The sequence below is a fragment of the Coregonus lavaretus genome (assembly GCF_964263955.1).
Source record: "Coregonus lavaretus genome assembly, chromosome: 26".
In the NCBI taxonomy this organism is placed as follows: domain Eukaryota; kingdom Metazoa; phylum Chordata; class Actinopteri; order Salmoniformes; family Salmonidae; genus Coregonus; species Coregonus lavaretus.
Genome location: NC_140013.1, coordinates 34,152,711 through 34,178,285, shown reverse-complemented (window position 1 = coordinate 34,178,285; position 25,575 = coordinate 34,152,711). Strand labels below are relative to the sequence as shown.

Here is a 25,575-nt window from a genome sequence, read left to right as displayed (position 1 = left end):
CTAATGGTCCACCCTTCAGGGGAGTGTGTACTCCTAATGGTCCACCCTTCAGGGGAGTGTGTATTCCTAATGGTCCACCCTTCAGGGGAGTGTGTATTCCTAATGGTCCACCCTTCAGGGGAGTGTGTATTCCTAATGGTCCACCCTTCAGGGGAGTGTGTATTCCTAATGGTCCACCCTTCAGGGGAGTGTGTATTCCTAATGGTCCACCCTTCAGGGGAGTGTGTACTCCTAATGGTCCACCCTTCAGGGGAGTGTGTACTCCTAATGGTCCACCCTTCAGGGGAGTGTGTACTCCTAATGGTCCACCCTTCAGGGGTGTGTATTCCTAATGGTCCACCCTTCAGGGGAGTGTGTATTTCTAATGGTCCACCCTTCAGGGGAGTGTGTATTCCTAATGGTCCACCCTTCAGGGGAGTGTGTATTCCTAATGGTCCACCCTTCAGGCGAGTGTATTCCTAATGGTCCACCCTTCAGGGGAGTGTGTATTCCTAATGGTCCACCCTTCAGGGGAGTGTGTACTCCTAATGGTCCACCCTTCAGGGGAGTGTGTATTCCTAATGGTCCACCCTTCAGGGGAGTGTGTACTCCTAATGGTCCACCCTTCAGGGGAGTGTGTATTCCTAATGGTCCACCCTTCAGGGGAGTGTGTATTCCTAATGGTCCACCCTTCAGGGGAGTGTGTATTCCTAATGGTCCACCCTTCAGGCGAGTGTATTCCTAATGGTCCACCCTTCAGGGGAGTGTGTATTCCTAATGGTCCACCCTTCAGGGGAGTGTGTATTCCTAATGGTCCACCCTTCAGGGGAGTGTGTATTCCTAATGGTCCACCCTTCAGGTGTGGATGAATTGGTGGGATGAAAGTATAAAACTTATTGGGGTTAGGAGCTTAAGAAATAAAATAAAAACTTTTATTTGTTAAATGTTCAAAAGTTTTTTATATGAAGGATTTATTTTCTTATTGCGTATTACACCACAGAATAAGACCACAATCATATATACTGTACGTTTAATAGTTTGATAAAATGTATTTCCATTATTATTATTCAAAAATAAAAACACCTCGAACCCTGAGAACAATATAAAGAAAAAAGCAAAGGAGAAGCTCCCCTTGTATCTGAACGCAACAACATATACAGAATAGGTCAAACTTTCAACCCCTATACTGAATAAGAAATATGCAGTTCATATACAGTAGGACCTCAGAGATACGAACACATCGCGAATCGAGGTTCTTTCGAAACACTGAAATGTTTGTAATTTTGAAGTGTACCGGGGGACAAAATATCAAACCATTATGGAAAATATGAATTGAGTATTTCAATTTATTTTCCTTGGTCAACTGATCCCTGTTGAACTGGATATGGTCTTGACTCCATCTCTGTCATGGACTCAGGAGGACAGCAGTTTATTAGTAAACATTCAACAGCATCCTCCTTTTCTCCTCATCTCTGGGCCAATTTCAGACCAAGCACAGGGACACTGATGAATAGTCATTGACAAAAAATGCTGGATAGAGTGGTTCAGTGAAGGTGGAGTGGAATGTGTGCAGGTGGGTCAGAGTCTCAGAGTAGACTAGGTAGAAGGACAGAGTGCCCTGTGAGGAATTCAGATACACCCCAACTCTGTCAGTGCTGGAAGAGGGGGCAGGTATGGCTGTGCTCTCATTATTGTGGCAGACAGAGAGTTTGAGGACTCTAAGTTTGAGGAGTCTCAGGCTCCAGGATTTGTCATTGCAACCAAGCAAACAGTTATGCCCCCTGCTCATGTCTTTATATGCCACACCTATATGAAACCCTTTCTCACTACACTCTGCCTCCCAGTAACAGCACCCAGTCAGACCCTCTCTACACAGCACCTGAGGACAGTCATTAAATCTCTCTGTGTGAGACAAACACAGATGATCGTCATCCTCCCATGTCACAGTTCTTCCGTTGTTAGACAGAGAGAGCTTTTTGTGAGCTGTGTTAGGGTCCAGTGTGAGCACACAGGCATCTGCAATAAATAATTGAGGTTAGGAAAGAGGGTACACATGCCAAGATTAATTTATGCATTTAGGAGGCTAGAGAAGTTAACAATGACAAACATACACTTCTTCAGGCCTGGTTTTAAGTAGCACTCTTTATTATGTTCCACACTGTAAGGGAAGCAGAGGAACAGTGATTTAGTGACAGACAAGACTTTGGTTGACTTCAGTGCCGGTTTCTCAGACACAGATTAAACCTGGTTTTGGACTAAGGAGCACTTTCAAGTTACTTGATTTACTTTAGTATGAAGCGTGGATTGTCCAGTACATCAGAGAGCAGTCTCACTCCTCTGTCTCCTGGGTGATTGTAGCTCAGATCCAGCTGTCGCAGGTGTGAGGGGTTTGATCTCAGAGCTGAAGCCAGAGAAGCACATCCTTCCATTGAGACAAGACAGCCAGAAAGCCTGCAAAAAGAAGACATCTACCTACTCATTTGACATATGTAAATGGTTAATTAATTTCAGATGTAAATATAACCTAATGAAATGTGCTGTGTATGACAATTTCATAATCTATTAAGTGAAATTCATAACTACATCAGTGTCTCCAGTTCACAAAGTTTATTCCCCAGTCCAGCAGAGAGCCGCTTCACTCCTGAATTGTGCAGGTTATTGTCACTGAGTACCAGCGTTCTCAGGTGTGATGGGTTTGAACATAGAACTGAAGCCAGAGAAGCACAGCCTTTCTCGGTGATGCCACAGGATGACAGCCTGCAGGAAGAGGTAAGAGAAATCTTGAAAATATCAAATTAATAAATACCACAATATTTGTGAGATTATTTAACGTGTAGTTAAAAAGTTAAACTTTAAACATTTCTACCTGCAACTAGCGCCAAATGCCAGTTACATACCAGTAGTAGCAAAGGAATAAAAATCCACGAGTAAAACATACTTCGTAGAACGCTGTCTGATGGGGCAAATCAGCCTTTTTGTCGTGACTAGCCGGTCCGAATGTCATGTGTACAACTTCCTGTATTATGATTGGTTCTCGTTGGCGTGGTTGACGACAGCAAAAACATTAGCAATGCAACATTTCTTCATGTCCTTGCAACAGATCTTTTTTGGATTATGATAAGGTAAGAACTCCCGAGTGGCGCAGCGGTCTAAGGCACTGCATCTCAGTGCTTGAGGCGTCATTACAGACACACCCGTCGCTATGGGCGGGCCATAGGGGGCCGGGCCCACCCCCAAAAATGCTTGTGCCCGCCCCCCCCTCTTAAAAAAATTACTTTAATTTTATATTATAATAGTTGCTAATTTTGTGTTGCACTAATGTTGCATTCTTTATCATTAAAACATTAAAAATATAAAGAAACAATGGTGTGATTTTGTTTGATTGATGGGAATCTACACTGCAACAGCCTATCACGGCCTTAATAAAAAGAAAGTTAGGCTACGTACGTGACGTAGCCTACGTCAGTGTAGCCGCTCAACAGTTACCGCGCATTTTTGAAAGCTGGATGAGTTTACGCCAGCTTACTCGCTTCAGTTCGTCATGGATATCCGTAAGTGGTTGAAAAGCCCACCAACAGTCTCCTCTGCCAAATTGGATACAACACCGACGCCTCCTGATGTTGTAGTTGGAGAAGGAGACCCTGGACGACAGTCTGAGCCTGATGCTAGTAGCTCTGTGGAGTCCGACCCTGGGCCTGGCAGGACCTGCAGGTCAAGTGCAACTGCGACTGGGGCAGCATTTGGGCCACAACTGCCTGTTGAATCAGTGGGTGTGAGTGACCTCGGCATGGACAAACCCAAACAGGTTGTGTTGAGGAAATATCCAGTCAAAATGTTTGGTTAAAAAAAATGATAATTTTCCTCTAGCTGGTATTTGAACAGGGACTGGCTTGAGTACTCGGTGGAAAAGGACTCCGCATTTTGTTATGCCTACAGGAAATTCAAATCTGTATCATCGGACGCGACCTTCTCCATTAAGGGATTTAATGATTGGAAACATGCAATTGGAACAAGCAAGGGCTTAAATAAGCATGCAGCTTCAAAAGAACATTTAGCCTGTGAAGCAATGTGGAGAGATTCAGAAAAACGTAGAGAGACAGGAAAAGAGATTTCCACTCTCTCAAATTGAGAGCAACTGGCTCGCAACAGATACTACATGTCAGCTGTAAATGATATGCTGGAGTTTTTAGTGGTGAATCAATTGCCGTTACGTGGAGATAATGCTGGTTTTGCCAGTGTGCTAAATGATAATAGCTCAATGGGGCTGTTTTTGTCTCTCTTTGAGTACACCATGCGCAAAGATCCCGAACTGACACGGATTACAAAAACAATCCCACAGAATGCACGCTATACCAGCCCACAGATACAAAACGAGATTATCTAAATGATGAGCAAACTCGTGACAGAGGAGATAGTGAGACAAGTCGGCGATTGCTGGTATTCAATTAAAGTGGATGGCACACGGGATCCTTTAGGCCAAGAAAACATATCTGTAGTTGGGCGTTTTGTTGACAAAAACGATGGTCTGTGTGAGCGCCTCTTGGTAATGGCCACATCTGAGAAAGGTGATGCAGAGGCTCTGACAGGTGTCATCATTGATGAGCTCACCAGCACCGGACTCAGCACGGACAAAATCCTGAGTCAAGTTTATGATGGCGCATCACTCATGTCTGGCAGGCATGGTAGTGTGCAGAAATTGCTCTAAAACAAGCTGGATCGTAACATACCATATATTCACTGCTTTAATCACCAACTTCATCTGGTTGTGATTCATGCCATGTCCAGTGAAGCAGCTGTCGATTATTTTTTTTAGAGTATGCAACATGCTGTACAAGGAAGCCAACCGTGGCTATTCTGCACAAATGCGATACCCTGAAACGTCTCTTGGACCAGAGATGGAGTGGCCACTTGGCAACGGTCAAAGTTGTGGTGAAGAGTTTTCACGACATATCCACATTACTGACGGAGGTGGAAAACACACGAGGCCTTGGAGCGGAGGTGCGCGTCGAGGCTACGGGGCTGCTTCGCGCCATTACGCAGCGCAGTTTTCTTTTCATTGCGCACCTTCTTATGAAACTGTTGTCACTTTTCGAGCCGTCTAACAGACTACTACAGGCCGAAGATATGGACTTGTTCACTGCGGTGACACTTGTGAACAGCGCTTCTGACTGCGTGAAGACACTGCGCACAGAAAACTAGTTTTCTGCACTGTGGGATCTCTGCGCTCCTCCAGCATCCGCCACCGAGGCTGTGCCGGTGACCGACCCTGGTCCAAGCAAGAGAAGACGCACAATTAATAAGAACCTCCGCGGATTTGCAGTTGAAGAAACAGTTGGTCAGCCACAAAGTGACAGATGAAAAGACTGAGTTCATGAGATTGTTTTACAGTGTTATCGATGCTGTGCAATGAGAGATTAATGCGCGTTTTGGAGAGCGCAGTAGCGAGCTCATTGGCGCACTGGCTGCTTTGAACCCAGAGGCCGAGGATAATTTCCTGGACCCATCAAAGGTAACCCCTCTCCTGGTATTAGCTGGAACTGATGTGGTTGAATCTGAATATACTGTGGCTCGTGAGTTCCTGGTGAAGAAAATGACTGACACCCCGGTTCCCCCCGAAGATGGAAAATGGACAATAGCCAACATCCTCAACACATTCAACTGTGCACTCCAGGCTATGCCGACTGTTCTCACAGCCTACACACTTGCCCTAACTTTAGGAGCTTCCACAGCAATGTGTGAAAACTCATTTTCCACGCTCAAAAGCGTCTTCTCAGCGCATCGGCGCAGTATGCTGCACAGACGCAAGGCCCAGCTGATTCAGCTTGCTTTTGAAAAGAACCTCGCTCACAAGTTTAAGTCCGAGTGGAAGGATACTTTGACGAGGAGGTTCTGCTCGGAGAAACGCCGCCTCCCGCTGTACTGACAGGAGGGACTGGAGAGAGGACAGCGCTGCCTCCACTCAAAGTACCGGTAGGTTCAAAGTCTCTCTGTGTGTGTGTGTATATGCGTGCGTGCGTGTGTGTGTGTCTCATGGCAATGCATATCCCTCTGTTGACTGCTTTAAAATGCAATGTTTGAGAGATGCTTCTGGTGTTACATCTAATATGTTGTATAGTCAAGTGTTTTATGGATATTCATAACATTGCTTCTATGTAATGTGGTGTAGGCTATAGGCTACCTGGTCATATTGCTGTTGGTTATGTTTAATGTGATGATTACATGCTGCGCAAATAGAGTATACGATTATTATAAATATACGTACTGTAGGCTAATAATAATTGTGCCCTGCCCTCCCATGCATTTCATATGCCCCCCTTAAGACTGAGGTCTGGCGACGGGTCTGATTATAGACCCCCTGGTTCGATTCCAGGCTGTATCACAACCGGCCGTGATTGGGAGTCCCATAGGGCGGCGCACAATTGGCCCAGCGTCGTCCGGGTTTGGCCGGTGTAGGCAGTCATTGTAAATAAGAATTTGTTCTTAACTGACTTGCCTAGTTAAATAAAGGTAAAATAAATTATAATAATAAAAAAATTACCAGTCCTAAGGCTGCGTTTACACAGGCAGCCCAACTCTGATCTTTTGCCCAATTATTGGCAAAATATCTGAATTGGGTTGCCTGTGTAAATGCAGCCTGTCATTTCCAGTGTTTCAAGGTAGTGTCCTTAAAAAAACGGAGTGGCCGCTTATCCGACTTTATTCCGATATTCTCCAGGCTAAAGTTCCCGAAACATCTGCGCATGTGCGGATCACATTCTGCGCTTCTGTTTATGCTCTACTTTACGCACAGTCTCTGCTCTACTACTCTGGCGATTGGTGCTCGTTTAATAAAGTTAGATCAAAGCTGAATCAATGTCTGCAACATCACATAATCATAGTATTCTACATAACAGAACTGAATACTATTACCTTACTGTAAGACAAAAGCCACCACATTTTTCTCCCGTGTGGCCGAAACGTAACATCGCGCGCCCGAAACGTAACATCGCGCGCCACTATGCAAAATACACAGGTAGGCTATGCTACAGTTTGTTAACACCATCTGCTCTAAGATTTGCTCACTGTACATCATTCAAAACAACACTGTATAACTCAAGCAAATCTAAATTCATTTCCCCATAAACTGATTGAAGTCAAATGGTTGGTATACAGATGCTGCATGGACGTTTCACCGGTAAAACTTGGAAGAATCATCATTCACGATTGACAGTGTCAAATGTGAAGGGAAGGCAGAGTTGCCAGGTCTTGCTAAAATTTCTAGCCCAATTACCAAACAAAACCCGCCCACAAGGCATTTTAGCCTTAATTTGTAGGGGCATGGACTCTACAAAGGTGTCGAAAGCTTTCCACAGGGATGCCGGCTCATGTTGACTCCAATGCTTCCCACAGTTGTGTCAAGTTGGATGGATGTCCTTTGGGTGGTGGATCATTCTTGATACACACGGGAAACTGTTGAGTGTGAAAAGCCCAGCAGTGTTGCAGTTCTTGACACAAACCGGTGCGCCTGGCACCCACTACCATACCCTGTTCAAAGGTACTTAAATATTTTGTCTTGGCACACATACACAATCCATGTTTCAATTGTCTCCAGGCTTAAAAATCCTTATTTAACCTGTCTCCTCCCCTTCATCTACACTGAAGTGGATTTAACAAGTGACATCAATAAGGGATGATAGCTTTCACCCGGATTCACCTGGTCAGTCTATGTCATGGAAAGAGCAGGTGTTCTTAATATTTTGTACACTCAGTAAATACAACTGGTAAAAGTATTTTCTTGTTCTCTGCATTTCTCCCTTTGTTATTGGTTGATTACACCAAATTATTTAATGGTTAAAAAAATTTTTTCCTTCAGAAATCATAGTAGTGAAATGGTGTTAACACAATGTTAAACATTGTGAAATAATGTTAATTCAAGTCACATTGCTCTAAAATAATCTTATTTTCAACTGGAGTATAAAAATCGAAAGGTCCCAACAGTTTGCTTTTTGGCTTCTTTTATTTCATATTTTATTTTTTATTTCAAATGTCAATTCATGTGTGGCTGCAGGCCAATCATCCATCCCTCTGGAGCAAGATGGAAAGGAAAATGAGAGATGAGATCCATCATGAGTCCAGTAGGCTACATCCAGAGTTTTATTCTACTGTTAATCAAATCACTACTATTATAATTTGATAGTACGTAATGGAGTTTAAATCGGTTCCTCTCTCTCCTCACCTCTGCGCTCTCTCTCTCTCCTCTGACTTCAACTTTCTGGCCAATCCTAGCTAGCTTGCTACCATACAGGAGAATACCTTTGTTCATCACGTCCCAGAATTGTCCCAAAGTGCAATTTAAATCATCCCAATCTGAAGACGAACCGTCCCAAATTTAAAAAAGCCTAATAAGATTAGCCTACTACTGAAATAAATAAATGGGGCTGTCAACTTAGCCAGAAATTCACATGAAAAAAATGGCCTCTTCATTGGAATAATATTTAAATTATTTTGCCTAAATGTAGGCTATATACATGCAAACGTCTAGCCTAGTTTATATGCATGTTGGCTACAGCCTCATGTCCACACCGATGCTGACATGAGGGAGGCGCCAGAAAATGTAGCCAAACTTTAATGACACTTAATTACAAACCGCCAGTCATGTTTGACAATCATAATGTATGATAATTAAGCAATAAGGCACGAGGGGGTGTGGGATATGACACAACGCGGAGTGCCTTGATACAGCCCTTAGCTGTGGTATATTGGCCATATATCACAAACCCCCAAGGTTCCTTATTGATATTATAAACTGCTTACCAATGTAATTAGAGCAGTAAAAATAAATGTTTTGTCATACCCCTGGTTCGAGCCAATCAGAATTCAGGGCTCGAACCACCCAGTTTATAATTAACATTAATTTCTAAAGTCTTGATTCTATTGACATATTTGAGGAACAGTTCGTTCAGATCAAATGGTCAGAAGAGCGGAGAAAAAGGCTAATGCCTGTTGCGCACCGCACACATCACATACCTTACAATCTGAGCGGAGGCAGTCAGCATTCACAATCCTAGTCATATTAGTAACCCATGTTGCATCTGTAGATCTCCCCTCTTTCTACATTTCTAACTGATATTTTCCTCTCTGTCACAGGAAACCGCTCGCATGTGCGCTGCCCTTTTAAAGAACGGTGTGTTCCCACTAACTGCATTTTGGAACATTCACCTACTGATGTGTGCGCATTGCTGCTCTTATAATGTGAAGATATAATAGTTTATCAACATTTTAAGCTAAAAGTAGCCTACTGATATGTTGCATCAGCCTCAGAGCTTGAAAAAAAAAGATGTGCAGTGGGCCTAGTTGTATGAATTTTGGATCTGTCATCCCAGGGTCTGTTTTAACCTTCTCAGACGCCCTGGCTATATAGCCTATCCAGAAAGAAAGCTCATCGTTCGATCCTCTCTCTGAAACTTAGTTTCTCTCTCTTTCTGTGTTGGCTCCACTATTTAAACCTATCATGTCCTACCTTAGGCCAATGGCCTGGGAGGACGGGACACCACCACTCAACACACCCTGTAACTCTTCTGACATCAAATCTTGTACACCCAAATACTTCTCTCCAGCTGCCACCACAACCTCTATTTTCTGCGACTAACGCTCCATCCCTGCGGTACTGTTGATAACCATTGCTATGAACGCTAAAAAGCCAATCTTACTGAAGCATATATTACTTGTTAGTCTATCCCTCTGTACTGGCACAGATCTACTACTTACACGAATCCTCTCAGGATCCCTCCCCCTTGACCCATCTTCCTCTACTTTCTTCACTGCCTCAGCATACGACACCCTCTGCACAACTCTAACCCTGGTAACCTCAACCTGCCTCTCTTGCAACGGACACTTCTGATCCCCAGCCCCATGGGCACCCCTACAATTATCATAAGAGGCCGTCTGCGCTCTTTTAAGATCCTTTCTACTGAATAGTGTCTGTTCCAGGTGCGTAGGAGTCAAAATAAGAATACTGGAAGAGATGGAGACCCGCACACTGTCAAAAAAATGAATAAATCCTAAACTAAGGCTTGAATGCAAAATAAAGATGTTTATTAAAACATCATATGCCCAAAACACATACCGCTTCTTTCCCCAATACTTCAAATATCTTTGTCTCATGCCCTTCTGCTCACACCTAGGAGCCTCCCTCCTACACACTGCTGCCACGTGCCCATAAGCTTCACACCTGTAACAACTTAATGGATTCGGCACAAAAGCTCATAAGGGATAACTGAAATATCCTAACATCACTTTATCGGGCAAAGACTGAACATCAAAACTCAAAAGAACAGACAATGACTCATCTGTTTCTCCACTCACGCCACCGTGTCTGCGTCACACCAAACGACAAGTATCACAAACACCAGGAATCTTCCCCTGCTGTTGGTCCACTTTTACTTTTACCGCTACCCCAGTAATCACTTCAATGGCTCCCTTTTCTTGAGAGCAAAACAAGTTACATCTCTTGTCCCAATTTGTTTAACACGGAGCGCCCGCTCCCTCTGACCAGCAGAAACACAAACAATTATCCGGGCAGCCGAGCGGAAATGGAGGAAAACTAGACTCCCTGCGGACCTGGCATCTTTTCACTCCCTCCTCTCTACATTTTCTTCATCTGTTTCTGCTGCTAAGGCCACTTTCTACCACTCTAAATTCCAAGCATCTGCCTCTAACCCTAGGAAGCTCTTTGCCACCTTCTCCTCCCTGCTGAACCCCCCCCCCGCTGAATCCCCCTGACCGGTCGCTCCTACCAAGTCGCGTGGCGAGAAGCTGTCTCCGCACCACGTGCTCTCACCACTGGTGTCCCCCAGGGCTCAGTTCTAGGCCCTCTCTTATTCTCGCTATACACCAAGTCACTTGGCTCTGTCATATCCTCACATGGCCTCTCCTATCATTGCTACGCAGACGACACACAACTAATCTTCTCCTTTCCCCCTTCTGATAACCAGGTGGCGAATCACATCTCTGCATGTCTGGCAGACATATCAGTGTGGATGACGGATCACCACCTCAAGCTGAACCTTGGCAAGACGGAGCTGCTCTTCCTCCCGGGGAAGGACTGCCCGTTCCATGATCTCGCCATCACGGTTGACAACTCCGTTGTGTCCTCCTCCCAGAGTGCGAAGAGCCTTGGCGTGACCCTGGACAACACCCTGTCGTTCTCCGCTAACATCAAGGCGGTGAACCGATCCTGTAGGTTCATGCTCTACAACATTCGGAGAGTACGACCCTGCCTTACACAGGAAGCGGCACAGGTCCTAATCCAGGCACTTGTCATCTCCCGTCTGGATTACTGCAACTCGCTGTTGGCTGGGCTCCCTGCCTGTGCCATTAAACCCCTACAACTCATCCAGAATGCCGCAGCCCGTCTCACGTCACGTCACCCCGCTACTCCACACACTCCACTGGCTTCCAGTTGAAGCTCGCATCTGCTACAAGACCATGGTGCTTGCCTACGGAGCTGTGAGGGGAACGGCACCTCCGTACCTTCAGGCTCTGATCAGTCCCTACACCCAAACGAGGGCATTGCGTTCATCCACCTCTGGCCTGCTGGCTCCCCTACCTCTGCGGAAGCACAGTTCCCGCTCAGCCCAGTCAAAACTGTTCTCTGCTCTGGCACCCCAATGGTGGAACAAGCTCCCTCACGACGCCAGGACAGCGGAGTCACTCACCACCTTCCGGAGACATTTGAAACCCCACCTCTTTAAGGAATACCTGGGATAGGATAAAGTAATCCTTCTACCCCACCCCCCCAAAAAATAATAATTGTAAAGTGGTTATCCCACTGGCTATAAGGTGAATGCACCAATTTGTAAGTCGCTCTGGATAAGAGCGTCTGCTAAATGACGTAAATGTAAATGTAATCCATGCCTTCTGGGAATGTGATAAAGTCTTAATGTTATAGGCGGAGTTAGAAAGTAAATTCACTTTTAATCTGTCTGGATATTTCAAGACATGGCATATGAGGGTGCAGTGAGATACCCAATAGGTTGGACGATACTTTTCTCATAAAAATTGAAAGTGTGTGGGCTACGGAGAGAAACAAATGGTGCAGTTTCAGGCCATGTGGTGAAAAGTGATGCGGGCACTGGAGATGGGGGGGGTGTGATGTAGTTGATGTTTGTATGATGTAATTTGTATGTGTATGTTTTGGTTGTTTATAAAATATCAAAAAAAATAAAAAATAAATAAAGGAATAGTAGGCTATCTTACATAAGTCTGCAAATGCGCTGATGAATATTGGCTTACCCAAACTTGAAACTATGGTAATAGTCTACAAATACTGTAATTACACCTAAGTGTGGAACAAACAAACAAAATTGCTTACCTCAAGATCACCAGTTTAGTGTTGACTACGCAACCCATCACAGAGCAGATCCATACTGGAGTGCTGCAAGTCATTGTAACTCAGGTCCAGCTTTCGCAGTAAGTTTGACTTTAGAGCCGAGGCCACTACTCCCCAAGACCTCTCTGTGATGTTACAGCCAGCAAGTCTACAACAACAGAGTAAATACAGTGAATACATTTAAACTAACCTCTACACATGTGTAGGTAAAGTGCATTCGGAAAGTATTAAGACCCCTTCCCTTTTTCCACATTTTGTTACGTTACAGCCTTATTCTAAAATGGATTAAATACATTTTTTTCCTCATCTACACACAACACCCCATAATGAAAAAGATAAAACTGGTTTTTAGAAATGTTAACAAATATATTAAAATTTAAAAACAGAAATACATTATTTACATAAGTATTCAGATGCTTTGCTATGAGACTCGAAATTGAGCTCAGTTAATTCCTGTTTCCATTCATCATCCTTGAGATGTTTCTTCAACTTGATTGGAGTCCACCTGTGGTAAATTAAATTGGTTGGACATGATTTGGAAAGGCACACAAGGTCACACAGTTGACAGTGCATGTCAGAGCAAAAACCAAGCCATGAGGTCGAAGGAATTGTCCGTAGAGCTCAGAGACAGGATTGTGTCGAGGCACAGATCTGGGGAAGGGTACCAAAACATTTCTGCAGCATTGAAGGTCCCCAAGAACACAGTGGCCTCCATCATTCTTAAATGGAAGAAGTTTAGAACCACCATGACTCTTCCTAGAGCTGGCCGCCCGGACAAACTGAGCAAACGGGGGAGAAGGGCCTTGGTCAGGGAGGTGACCAAGAATCTGATGGTCACTCTGACAGAGCTCCAGAGTTCCTCTATGGAGATGGGAGAACCTTCCAGAAGGACAACCATCTCTGCAGCACTCCACCAAATCAGGCCTTTATGGTAGAGTGGCCAGACGGAAGCCACTCCTTAGTAAAAGGCACATGACAGCCCGCTTGGAGTTTGCCAAAAGGCACCTAAAGGACTCTCAGGTCTGATGAAACCAAGATTGAACTCTTTGGCCTGAATGCCAAGCGTCATGTCTGGAGGAAACCTGGCACCATGGTGGTGGCAGCGTCATACTGTGGGGATGTTTTTCAGCGGCAGGGACTGGGAGACTAGTCAGGATCGAGAGAAAGATGAACAGAGCAAAGTACAGAGAGATCCTTGATGAAAACCTGCTCCAGAGCGCTCAGGACCTCAGACTGGGGCAAAGGTTCACCTTCCAACAGGACACCGACCCTAAGCACACAGCCAAGACAACGCAGGAGTGGCTTCGGGACAAGTCTCTGAATGTCCTTGAGTGGCCCAGCCAGAGCCCGGACTTGAATCCGATCAAACATCTCTGGAGAGACCTGAAAAAAGCTGTGCAACGACGCTCCCCATCCAACCTGACAGCGCTTGAGAGGATCTGCAGAGAAGAATGGGAGAAACTCCCCAAATACAGGTGTGCCAAGAGTGTAGCGTCATACCCTAGAAGACTTGAGGCTGTAATCGCTGCCAAAGTTGCTTCAACAAAGTACTGAGTAAAGGGTCTGAATACTTATTTAAATGTGATATTTCCGTTTTTATTTTATTTTTTATACATTTGCAAAATTTTCTAAAAACCTGTTCTTGCTTTGTCATTATGGGGTATTGTGTGTAGATGGATGAGGGGGGGAAAAAAACGATTTAATCAATTTTAGAATAAGGCTGTAACGTAACAAAATGTGGAAAAATGCCAAGGGGTCTGAATACTTTCTAAATGCACTGTATGTGCATAATTAGCTGAACACCCACAAAGCGTTTCTGCAGTTCTTGATAACTGGAATCAGCCTCTTTTGTCCCTCCTCACAAGTGTTGTACTTCTTTAGGTCAAACTCATCCAGAATCTGCCCTGACATCAGCGCATATGCCAGAGCTGTGCATTTTACAGGTGAGAGCTTTGTTCCTCCACGATTTCCTGACCTCAGGTACACTTCAACCTTTTCAAGAAGTGTATTGTCATTTATTTCAGCCAAGCAGTATACAAGGTTAATGGATCTCTCAGGGGAGTTGTGCAACCTCAGCTGTTCCTTTATGTAATCATTTGTTTCTTCAACACTATCTGCATAGTTCTGCATCTCTGGCAGTAGATCTTGTAGGAGTCTCTGATTGGAGTCCAGTGAGAGGCCAAGAAGGAAGCGGAGCATAAGGTCCAGATGTCCATTCACACTCTCCAAGGCATTGAGCACTGCGCTCTTCAGTAACACATGGAAGGATGGTTTCCTATGTAGAACCAGCTTTGAAGACTCACAGTCAGACACTTCTTCAGCCTCATCGTCATTGAATGACTCAGTGTTCCTCAGGCTCTTCCTCCAGAGTTGAGTTTTCTTCAGTAGTGGACTCCAGACTTTCTCCAGACTCATTGCTCTGTGAAGCATCTGAACGGTCTCCGTTATCGCCCAACAGAGTCACAGAACTTTCTTCCAGGTCTTCCTCAACAAACCTCTTACAGAGGAAAGACTCCAACACACGCAGGTTATCGGTTGAGTAGCAGCAGAGCAAATACAGAGCGGCAAAGTATTCCTGGATGGTGAAATGCACAAAGCAGTAGACTTTCTCGCAGTAGAGCCCATCTTCTTGTTTAAAGATTTCTGTGCACAATCCAGATTGCACTGACGCTGCATTGATGTCAATGCCACACTCCCTCAGATCCTTCTCATAAAATATGAGATTGCTTTTCTTCAGGTGTTCAAAAGATAGCTTGGCCAGCTTTAGAATGATCTCTTTATCCGATTCTTTGATCCTCCGCGCATCGGTCTCATTGCTGTTATGATACTTCTGGTTCTTCAGGTTTGTCTGAATGAGCACGAAGTGTGTGAACATCTCAGAAAGGGTTTTAGGGATTTCTTTGCAGTTATCTGTCAACATCTCCCCTAGAACCATAGCAGTGATCCAGCAGAAGACTGGAATCTGGCACATGATGTTGAGGCTCCTTTTTGTTTTTATGTGGGAGATGATTCTGTTGGCCAGGTTCGCATCCGAATAGAATCTCTTCCTGAAGTACTCTTCCTTCTGTGAGTCATTGAACCCACGCACTTCTGTCATCTGTGTTATGTTCTTCCTGGGGATCTGATTGGCTGCTGCTGGTCGGGAGGTTATCCAGAGGCGAGCACTGTGTAGCAGATTCCCCTTAATAAGATTTGTCAATAGCACATCAATGGGCGCTTCTTCTGCCATGTCAAACAATATCTTGTTTCGATTGAAATCCAGTGGAAGTCGGCTTTCATCCAGACCATCAAAGATAAGCAGAACTTGACAACCTGCAATTTTCTTTGCATCCTCTATTTCTCTAAGTTCATGGTGGAAGCCACACAGAAGGCTATGAAGACTGGACTGTTTTTCGACCAAATTCAAATCCCGGAAAGGAAGCAGAAATATAAAATCCAGATGCAGATTGGCTTTTCCTTCTGCCCAGTCAAGGATGAACTTTTGGACAGTGACTGTTTTTCCGATCCCAGCAATGCCCTTGGTCATCACAGTTGTGATTAGTTTGTCCTGTCCAGGTAAAGGTTTAAAGATGTCGTTGCAGTTGATAGGAGTGTCTTCTGATGTGCATGTTCTGGATGCTGTCTCAATCTGCAACACCTCATGTTTGTTACAGACCCCTTCAGTCTCTCCTGCTGTGATGTAGAGTTTTGTGCAAATATTGTTGAGAAGAGTTTCATTTCTGGCGTTGCCTTCAAACAGGTGTTCACAGCGGCTTTTCATTCTGGCTTTATGCTTCTCTTTGACTCTCTGTAGGAGAGCATCCTCTGCAAGGACAAAGTTACAGGGACACAAAACACACAGATTAAAAAGGTACTGTATGTGATGATGACCACCAGTTGAGAAGCACACAAGTAAAATAATCAAATTGCCAAATCATCCAGTAAAACATCACATGATATCTACTTAGCAGTAGGAGGTCTTCTTTGTGCCTGCTTTGCTGTAACTTGGATGTGCACCAGGTACAGGAAAAGGCTGTCAGGCCACCCTTCACTTACTGTAGAAACAGGACGGAAACACACACACACACACACACACACACACACACACAGTCAGTTTATGGTGCTAAAATTAAATGTTGCGGATAAATGCTGACTCCATTTGATCCAGTTTAGGGTACTGTAAAAGCTACTACTATTATGACTGCTACTATGGGTACATTAATCATTTACATAATACACAAATCTATAAAGTGTTCGAATAATTTAAATAATAATGTATGTCTTACCCTTGATCACTGCCTTGTGGAGCCACTGACACGTCCACTGGAATATACAAAAAACATTTCTTAGGATAAAAATCTTTTGGAATTTGAGAGTGGCACATTCTATATGAAGAAATAAGAAAGCAGAGCACAAGGTCTACCTAATGAAACTAATGTTATTCATATGAGGAATTATAAAATGTCATGAATCATGAAATGACTGTTTTAGATGTATTCAGATGCTGATTAGAATCACAGCAGATATACTTACCTCTCTGCTGAGATATAATATAAACAGAGCCTCCAATATTGTTGTTGTTGAAGTGTGGCGCAACGTTACTGCCTCCAGTCTGGGCTGCGTAGGAATGTCCAAGAGCATGTTGTGTTAACATGAGGGATGGGGAGGAGGAGACTGATGAAATGGATGACGGGAGAGGAGGGCCCAGTGAAACAGAGGATGGGGGGGAGGAGACTGGTGAAATGGATGACGGGAGAGGAGGGCCCAGTGAAACAGAGGGAACGTGTGGTGAAACAGAGGACGACAGAGTGGAAAGGTGGGGATGAGGAAGATGTGGAAGGGGGGGTGACGCTTGTGTCTGCTCAGTGGTTGGTTGATCTCCTAGACCTAGAGAGAGGAAAGAGAGCATTGGATCCTACACACTTGTCACTTACTTGTCACTTACAAAAACTCGGACTGTTAAAAAGCTTACTTGTTTCCCCGTTGCTTTCTTGTGGTATCTGTCCAGGCGTGGCAGTGAGGGGAGAAGTCTTAGGGCTCTCCCTACACCGGAGACAGGATGCTGATGGTGGACAACGCTGGCCCATCATCTTTCTAATACATGGCTTGGTGCCAAGGACATTCTTTTTCCACTCAGGTCTCTGCAACAATAAGGGTTATTACAGTTTTATATCATCTAAAATCCAACCATGGTGAATAAGAATAGGACTACACAAAATATTTAAGTTATTGGTATCGCTTGAAAAGTTGTTAGAATGAAAAATGTATGCTCTTTAGCCAAATCTACTGAATTTTTTAGAATATGGATGACTGATGACATCATTGTTTATATGACACTTGATGAGAATTGCAGATTTCATAGACAGATTAAACATGTTTAATCATCAACATAAGTAGTAATATGGGCTTTATATAGGCTTAAGTAATGCTTTACACAGTTACATTGTGAATACAGGAAATTAGCAATACACATAGCTCATAAAACTAAGAAAATAAATTAAATGTTCCTTTAACCTTAGATTTAGAGAGCCATTGACTGACCTTGGTCCGTCTCTTTTTGCAAAGATCCGGCTTTGCAATGGTCCGTCTCTTTTTGTTGTCCATGGTGCCCTCCTCCAAAACGTGTTCTGACAGGCTGCGACCGATTTCCTCCTCTTGTCTAGAGGCTGGGGGATCAACAGTACCATACAATCGAATGCTCATTATACTCAGGAAAACAATTTGCATGCAGTCTCATCTGTAGCTTATACGGGTCATTCTCACGCAAATGACAATACAATTCTCAAGTGTCATTTTTCATGAAATTTCCTCTTGGATCACTGAGATTAGGATATGTACATATCTATTTCATAATTATTATTATGTTTTTTTTTTTTTTTATCAGATATTATGCATTTTACCAGTCCAAAAAAGTAATAAACAAATCCATTTCTAATTAAGAAAGAGAGAGGGGAGACAATTAGACCCAACCAAATCATGAGAACACAAAAAGATAATTACTTGACACATTGGAAATAATTAACAAAAAAACAGAGCAAACTAGAATGCTATTTTGCCCTAAACAGAGAGTACACAGTGGCAGAATACCAGACCACTGTGACTGACCCAAAATGAATGAAAGCTTTGACTATGTACAAACTCCATGAGCATAGCCTTGCTATTGAGAGAGGCCGCCGTAGGCAGACCTGGCTCTCAAGAGAAGACAGGCTATGTGCACACTGCCCACAAAATGAGGTGGAAACTGAGCTGCACTTCCAAATGTATGACTATATTAGAGACACATATTTCCCTCAGATTACACAGACCCACAAAGAATTGATAAACTCCCATATCTATTGGGTGAAATACCACAGTGTGCTATCACAGCAGCAATATGTGTGACCTGTTGCCACAAGGGCAACCAGTGAAGAACAAACACCATTGTAAATACAACCCATATTTATTTCCCCTTTTGTACTTTAACTATTTGCACATTGTTATAACACTGTATATAGCCATATTATAAACTGGGTGCTTCGAGCCCTGAATGCTGATTGGCTGACAGCCATGGTATATCAGACCGTATACCACGGGTATGACAAAACATTTATTTTGACTGCTCTAATTACGTTGGTAACCAGTTTATAATAGCAATAAGACACCTCAGGGGTTTGTGGTATATGGCCAATATACCACAGCTAAGGGCTGTGTCTGTCACACCCTGATCTGTGTGCTTGTTTCCACCCCCCTCCAGATGTCGCCCATCTTCCCCATTATCCCGTGTTCTCTGTTTGTCTGTTGCCAGTTCGTCTTGTCTCGTCAAGCCTACCAGCGGTTTTTCCGTGCTCCTGTTTTTCCAGTCCGTTTTCTAGTCCTCCCGATTCCGACCATTTCCGCCTGCCCTGACCCTGAGCCCGCCTGCCTTACCACTCTGCCTGCCCTGACCCTGAGCCCGCCTGCCTTACCACTCTGCCTGCCCTGAGCTCGAGCCTGCCTGCCGTCCTGTACCTACCTGACTCTGACCTGGTTTACGAAGTCCTGCCTGTCCTCGACCTGCCCCCGTTTTGTTAATAAACATCTGTAATTCGAACTGTCTGCATCTGGGTCTTATCTTGAGTTCTGATAGTGTCCAGGCACTCCGCCATGCGTTGTGCGTAAGAACAGCCCTTAGCCATGGTATATTGGCCATATTCCACACCCCCTCATGCCTTATTGCTTAGATATGACATTTGAAATGTCTCTATTCCATTGGAACTTTTGTGAGTGTAATGTTTACTGGTAATTTTGTATTGTTTATTTCACTTTTGTTTATTATCTATTTCACTTGCTTTGGCAATGTGAACATATGTTTCCCATGCCAATAAAGCAGTGACGGTTCTAGACCATTTCAAGTGGGGGGGCCAGGCTGGGGCCAGTTGTACTGTTAGAGGGGCCAGTTACATTAGACATTATTGTTGTCATGTCGTTTTCTTCACTGCATTGCAGCCATTAATAGGCAAAATACCATGTTTATAATCATTCAACAATTTATTATTTGCATTTACATTACATTTTTACATTTGCATTACATATTCAGTATCAGTTACGTCAACTGTATTCTACGGTTTTTGTGGTTTCTTGCAAAAAGATCCACAAATTAATCTATATGCAAGGCCTTTGCCCTCCTTGACTCAATACTTAATACACCTAAATTGCTTAATCTCTCATCTGACATTGTGGACCTAAGATACGTTTTCACCAGCTTTAGTGCAGAAAAACTAACATGGATTGAAACAGCTATTTGGCACAGTTTAAAGAGATCAAAGAAAACGTATTTATAAGGCTCAATGAATAATGCTATATCTACTACACTGGAGGGTCTCTGCATGCCACTCTGTATTTTTCTTTGTCAAATTCTTCTGAACTGATGTAGTTCATGCCCCAAGTTCTCAATATTTGATTCATACAGTCTAGCAAATGGAAACAGGGACTTCTCTTTGAGAAATGCATCACTTTTGGGGTTTAGAGTCTGATTGCCATTCATTATGTCACAGTTTTTGCTAGAGAACCGTCTGTTAAGCTCATTGAGCATCTGATCTAAGACAGGGTAGAAAAAGGTTGTACGAAAACTTTCTTTATCAATTTCTGAATCTGACCTGACCTACTGTACTGAGTACACAGTCTCCATTAAATTGAGAGCTTTTTTGGTGGTTTTGCAGGGGGCTGTATTGCAGTATCACATTGCTCAGCTGTGTTCAACACTTCATTCCATAGGTCATCAAAAAATGACTCATCCCTGTAGTCATTCAAAGTTTGAACTAAGGCTTCAACTAAATCAACAGCCTTTGACAGGTCAAGTGATGAAGACTGTAGCATATCTGATAGAAATGTTGCTTCTCCAAAAACTTTATGGAGTGTAACAAGGCACACAATGAATTGTAAATCTACAGTTGAAGTCGGAAGTTTACATACACTTAGGTTGGAGTCATTAAAACTCGTTTTTCAACCACTCCACAAATGTCTTGTTAACAAACTATAGTTTTGGCAAGTCAGTTAGGACATCTACTTTGTGCATGACACAAGTAATTTTTCCAACAATTGTTTACAGACAGATTATTTCACTTATAATTCACTGTATCACAATTCCAGTGGGTCAGAAGTTTACATACACTAAGTTGACTGTGCCTTTACACAGCTTGGAAAATTCCAGAAAATGATGTCATGGCTTTAGAAGCTTCTGATAGGCTAATTGACAGCATTTGAGTCAATTGGAGGTGTACCTGTGGATGTATTTCAAGGTCTACCTTCAAACTCAGTGCCTCTTTGCTTGACATCATGGGAAAATCAAAAGAAGTCAGCCAAGACCTCAGAAAGAAAAATTTAGACCTCCACAAGTCTGGTTCATCCTTGGGAGCATTTTCCAAACGCCTGAAGGTACAACGTTCATCTGTACAAACAATAGTACGCAAGTATAAACACCATGGGACCACGCAGCCGTCATACCGCTCAGGAAGGAGACGCGTTCTGTCTCCTAGAGATTAACGTACTTTGGTGCGAAAAGTGCAAATAAATCCCAGAACAACAGCAAAGGACCTTGTGAAGATGCTGGAGGAAACAGGTACATTGTATATAAACTGAGGGCCGAGTGTTGTGAGTTAGTTGCTCTGCAGACCAGCTCGGCTTTTGTTGCTCTATGTAATAAAGTCTATCTTGATTCTACAAAAACTCTGGAAAAACTTTGATTTTATAGTGATAATTATCCACAACACTTTCTGATAGTCTCTCCATGTAATCATTGCTTGTTTGTGATGCTCAGACCTTGCATGAATTGCAAATCCCCCCTCTTTGTAAGTTGCCTTCTTCCAGTTGTTAAAACCCAATTTTGAATCAAATACAGTCTCTGAGACTTTGGGAGGGCTAAAATGCCTGCAGGCGTAACAAAACACAGAGTCTGTTTTTTTTTTTTTATATTCAAGCCAGGGGTGGATGTGGTACCAGGCTGCCTTGAAGCTCCTCCTCCTGTCACCCATCAGAGTTCTGAGTACATGTTCATCACTGGCTGCACCGGTGGGTCGATTTGCTGATATCTGTCGAAGAAAAAAAACTATAATTAAAAGTATCTATTTGGGTAATTTTAGACACATACCATAGCCATCAGACAACTTCTGAAATCCATCTGATATCTATATCACAAGCCCAAAAGCATGTTAAATGAGATCATTCATTTCAATCATAAACCGACACATTTCTATACACCATATAAAACTGACTAATTGCACAGCTCTACAAGTAACCACAGATTTATTCAACATCAAAAACCTGATGGTCCACTGCTTGTGGACGCACATGGCTCCTCTGTTGGTGTCTCACTCTCAGCCTCTACGTCCCCCTCAGCCTCTCCCATCTGTCTCACTTTCCTGCTCAACTGTGCCTTCACTCTGTCTCTCCAATGGACAAGTCTTCCTGCTCGCTCTCTCTGCAGGCTCTCTGCTCTCTCTTGCTCTCCCCACACCTGAACCCTCTGGCTCTGTCTGACTTTCTGCCTGGTCTTTTCTTTGGAAGAAGGACATTATGTCCTTTTTTCTCTTCATGTTGGTGAGAACTATAGAGCAAAAGCAATGGGAACCAAGCTTATTCATTAATTTACTGAAAATAACTGACTTGCTAGGTAGCTAGCTTCCATGTCTAACCTTTTAAAGTTACAATGCGTTTACTGAGTGTGGTTTAAGTAAAAGCACTCAGCACCTTGCGTTTTTGATCAAATATTATATCATTTTTCATATTGCCATACATTTTCGATGCCTGAATGTTAGAATTAGCTACAAAACGAAACCAAAAACAATGCAAACGAATACATAGCCCAGGATTCAAGCCAATTCATTAATTAATTCACAAAGAACAAACGGCCAGGTTAACATTAGCTGATCTAACGTTACACTTCTGTAATGCATTTAATAGTTAACTATGTTACAAATACAACATATTAAACATTTTGCTCACCTCTCTTTATTTCATTCTTCTTGCTTGAACGATATTATTCGCGCCAAATTTCTTCCAACTTCTGAACAGAAAAAAAACGTGCAGGGGCGGCAGGTAGCTTAGTGGTTAAGAGCGTTGTGCCAGTAACCGAAAGGTCGCTGGTTCTAATCCCCGAGCCGACTAGGTGAAAGATCTGTCGATGTGCCCTTGAGCAAGGCACTTAACCCTAATTGCTCATGTAAGTCGCTCTGGATAAGAGCGTCTGCTAAATGACTTTAAAAAAAATGTGGTACGATACTGTTGTGTTCCGCCTAAAGGAGTCCCACTAGAAGATGTGTTGGGTTACTTTAGTGTTCCGCTTTGCCACTGTCTAATAACGGATGTAATTAATTCTGTGATAATTATTTCAGACTCCGCATTTAGGGGGGCCACAAGGGGGTCCAAGCTTGTTGTCACAGCGGCAGAGAGCGAGAGAGAACCATACTGTATAAAAGAGAACCAGACTGTATAAAAGAGCGCGAACTGTACGGCGCAAACATCACCACACACACGACACAACAGGAACTAGCTCTCTAGCCAAAGAAGTAGGCCAGATAGCAAGCATATGAGTAGTACTAGTCTCACTATTAAGGAGAAGAGATGCTGTTCGCACCGACGAGACAATCTAACGTTTACAATAAGTAACCTAGTTAACTTTATCTTTTACATATTGCAAGTGAAAAAATGCAGTGTGTAGACTGCAGAAGCAACTCACCCGACTAGGCTACTGTCCTTTGTACTGCACGTTCATTTCCATGTCAATTTGCTTGCATATGCCTTCGATGTATGTTTACTCGTCAACTATTATGATAAAGATTTGTATGAGACATTCCAGCTAAATTCACCAGTGCTGCACGCTAAACTGAACATTTGAGAACAGAAGTTTCCGGTAAAGGGGCGCTGTTTACAGACTGTTCTTCCTTGCCAGAAACAAACAGCTACTAGTCTCCCTAGGCAGACGGGCTGCCACAAGTGATTCATATATACACTAGATGACTTATAGGGGGCGCTGTGTTGAAATCAAATGTTATTGGTCACAATGTGCAGGGGTACGAGGTAGTTGAGGTAATACAGTATGTGGTTAGGGGTAAAAGTGACTAGCCAATCAGGATAGATAATAAACAGAGTGGCAGCAGGATATGTGAAGTGTGAAAGTATGAAAAATGTATGCACTCACTAACTGTAAGTCACTCTGGATAAGAGCGTCTGCTAAATGACTCAAATGTAAAATGCAAAAAATTGAAAGTGTGTCTATGTGTGAGTGTATTTTTTGAGTGGCAATTTGAATGCACAGAGATACCCTGACGAGGTCCTAATGCCCATTTTCGTGGCATTCATCCACCTCCATCACCTCATGTTTCAGCATGATAATGCACTGCCCCATGTCGCAAGGATCTGTACACAATTCCTGGAAGCTGAAAATTGGCCTGCATACTCACCAGACGTCACCCATTGAGCATGTTTGGGATGCTCTGGATCGACGTGTACGACAGCATGTTCCAGTTCCTGCAAATATCCAGCAACTTCGAACAGCCATTGAAGAGGAGTGGGACAACATTCCACAGGCCACAATCAACAGCCTGATTAACTCTATGCGAAGGAGATGTGTCGCACTGCATGAGGCAAATCGTAGTCACACCAGCTACTGACTGGTTTTCTGATCCACGCCCCTACCTTTTTGGGAATACAGATGCATGTAATTCAGTAAAATCTTTGAAATTGTTGTATGTTGTGTTTATATTTTGGATCAAGGGGGTCAATGTAAATTGTCCGGGTAGCCATTTGATTAACTGTTCAGCAGTCTTATGACTTGGGGGTAGAAGCTGTTCAGATGCCTTTTAGTCCCAGACTTGGCGCTCCGGTACAGCTTGCCGTGCGGTAGCAGAGAGAACTGTCTATGACTTGGGTGGCTGGAGTCTTTGAGAATTTTGAGGGCCTTCCTCTGACACCGCCTGGTATAGAGGTCCTGGATGGCATGGAGTTCGGCCCCATTGATGTACTGGGCCGTAAGCACTACCCTCTGTAGCGCCTTGCGGTCGGATGCCGAGCAGTTGCCATACCAAGCGGTGATGCAGCCAGTCAAGATGCTCTCAATGGTGCAGCTGTATAACCTTTTGAGGATCTGAGGTCCCATGCCAAATCTTTTCAGCCTCCTGAGGGGGAAGAGGCATTGTGGTGCCCTCTTCACGACTCTGTTGGTGTGTTTGGACCTTGATAGGTCCTTAGTGATGTGGACACCGAGGAACTTGAAGCTCTCGACCCGCTCCACTATAGCCCCGTCGATGTGAATGGGGCATGTTCGGCCCTCCGTTTCCTGTAGTCCACGATAAGCTTCTTTGTCTTGACCATGTTGAGGGAGAGGTTGTTGTCCTGGCACCACACTGCCAGGTCTCTGACCTCCTCCCTATAGGCTGTCTCATAGTCGTTGGTGATCAGGCCTACCACCGTCGTGTCATCGGCAAACTTAATGATGGTGTTGGAGTCGTGCACAGACATGCAGTCGTGGGTGAACAGGGAGTACAGGAGGGACTGAGCACGCACCCCTGAGGGGCCCCGGAGTTGAGGGTCGGCGTGGCAGATGTGTTGTTGCTTACCCTCACCGCCGTGCCTCCATCTTGGCACTCCCCCACCGTTGTAAAATATATTGTGGAAGCTATAGAAATGCATTTATTAATGTCTACATTCGTTTTCGCCACATTTATTCTATTCTATTACACCTTAATGCATACTTTCAAATGATATTATGTAAGCTAAAGATACAACAACAACAA

General features: G+C 43.7%; 1 protein-coding gene across 1 annotated transcript; it reads right to left on the bottom strand.

Moving 5' to 3' along the window:
- Nucleotides 1-1,137: 1,137 nt before the first annotated feature.
- Nucleotides 1,138-23,708, bottom strand: LOC311101854 (E3 ubiquitin/ISG15 ligase TRIM25-like). The gene is made up of 11 exons (XM_084143066.1): nucleotides 23,520-23,708; nucleotides 17,870-17,994; nucleotides 17,301-17,469; nucleotides 16,862-17,215; nucleotides 16,615-16,651; nucleotides 14,157-16,383; nucleotides 12,332-12,497; nucleotides 2,563-2,736; nucleotides 2,266-2,430; nucleotides 2,091-2,137; nucleotides 1,138-1,995 (listed from the first exon to the last, which is right to left on the bottom strand). Exons 7-11 carry the CDS (start codon nucleotides 12,403-12,405, stop codon nucleotides 1,463-1,465), a joined length of 993 nt encoding a protein of 330 aa, XP_083999192.1. The 5' UTR covers nucleotides 12,406-12,497; nucleotides 14,157-16,383; nucleotides 16,615-16,651; nucleotides 16,862-17,215; nucleotides 17,301-17,469; nucleotides 17,870-17,994; nucleotides 23,520-23,708; the 3' UTR covers nucleotides 1,138-1,462.
- Between the last annotated feature and the right edge of the window lie 1,867 nt (nucleotides 23,709-25,575).

What these genes read in the sequence shown, in the direction of transcription:
- LOC311101854 (XM_084143066.1), bottom strand. Translation starts at nt 12,405, where the DNA reads ATGACTTGCAGCACTCCAGTATGGATCTGCTCTGTGATGGGTTGCGTA. An exon ending in TGTGAACTGGAGACACTGAT is followed by an intron (nt 2,431 to 2,562) that starts GTAGTTATGAAT and finishes TTCTTTTTGCAG; the next exon opens with GCTTTCTGGCTGTCTTGTCT. An exon ending in AATCCACGCTTCATACTAAA is followed by an intron (nt 2,138 to 2,265) that starts GTAAATCAAGTA and finishes CTTCCCTTACAG; the next exon opens with TGTGGAACATAATAAAGAGT.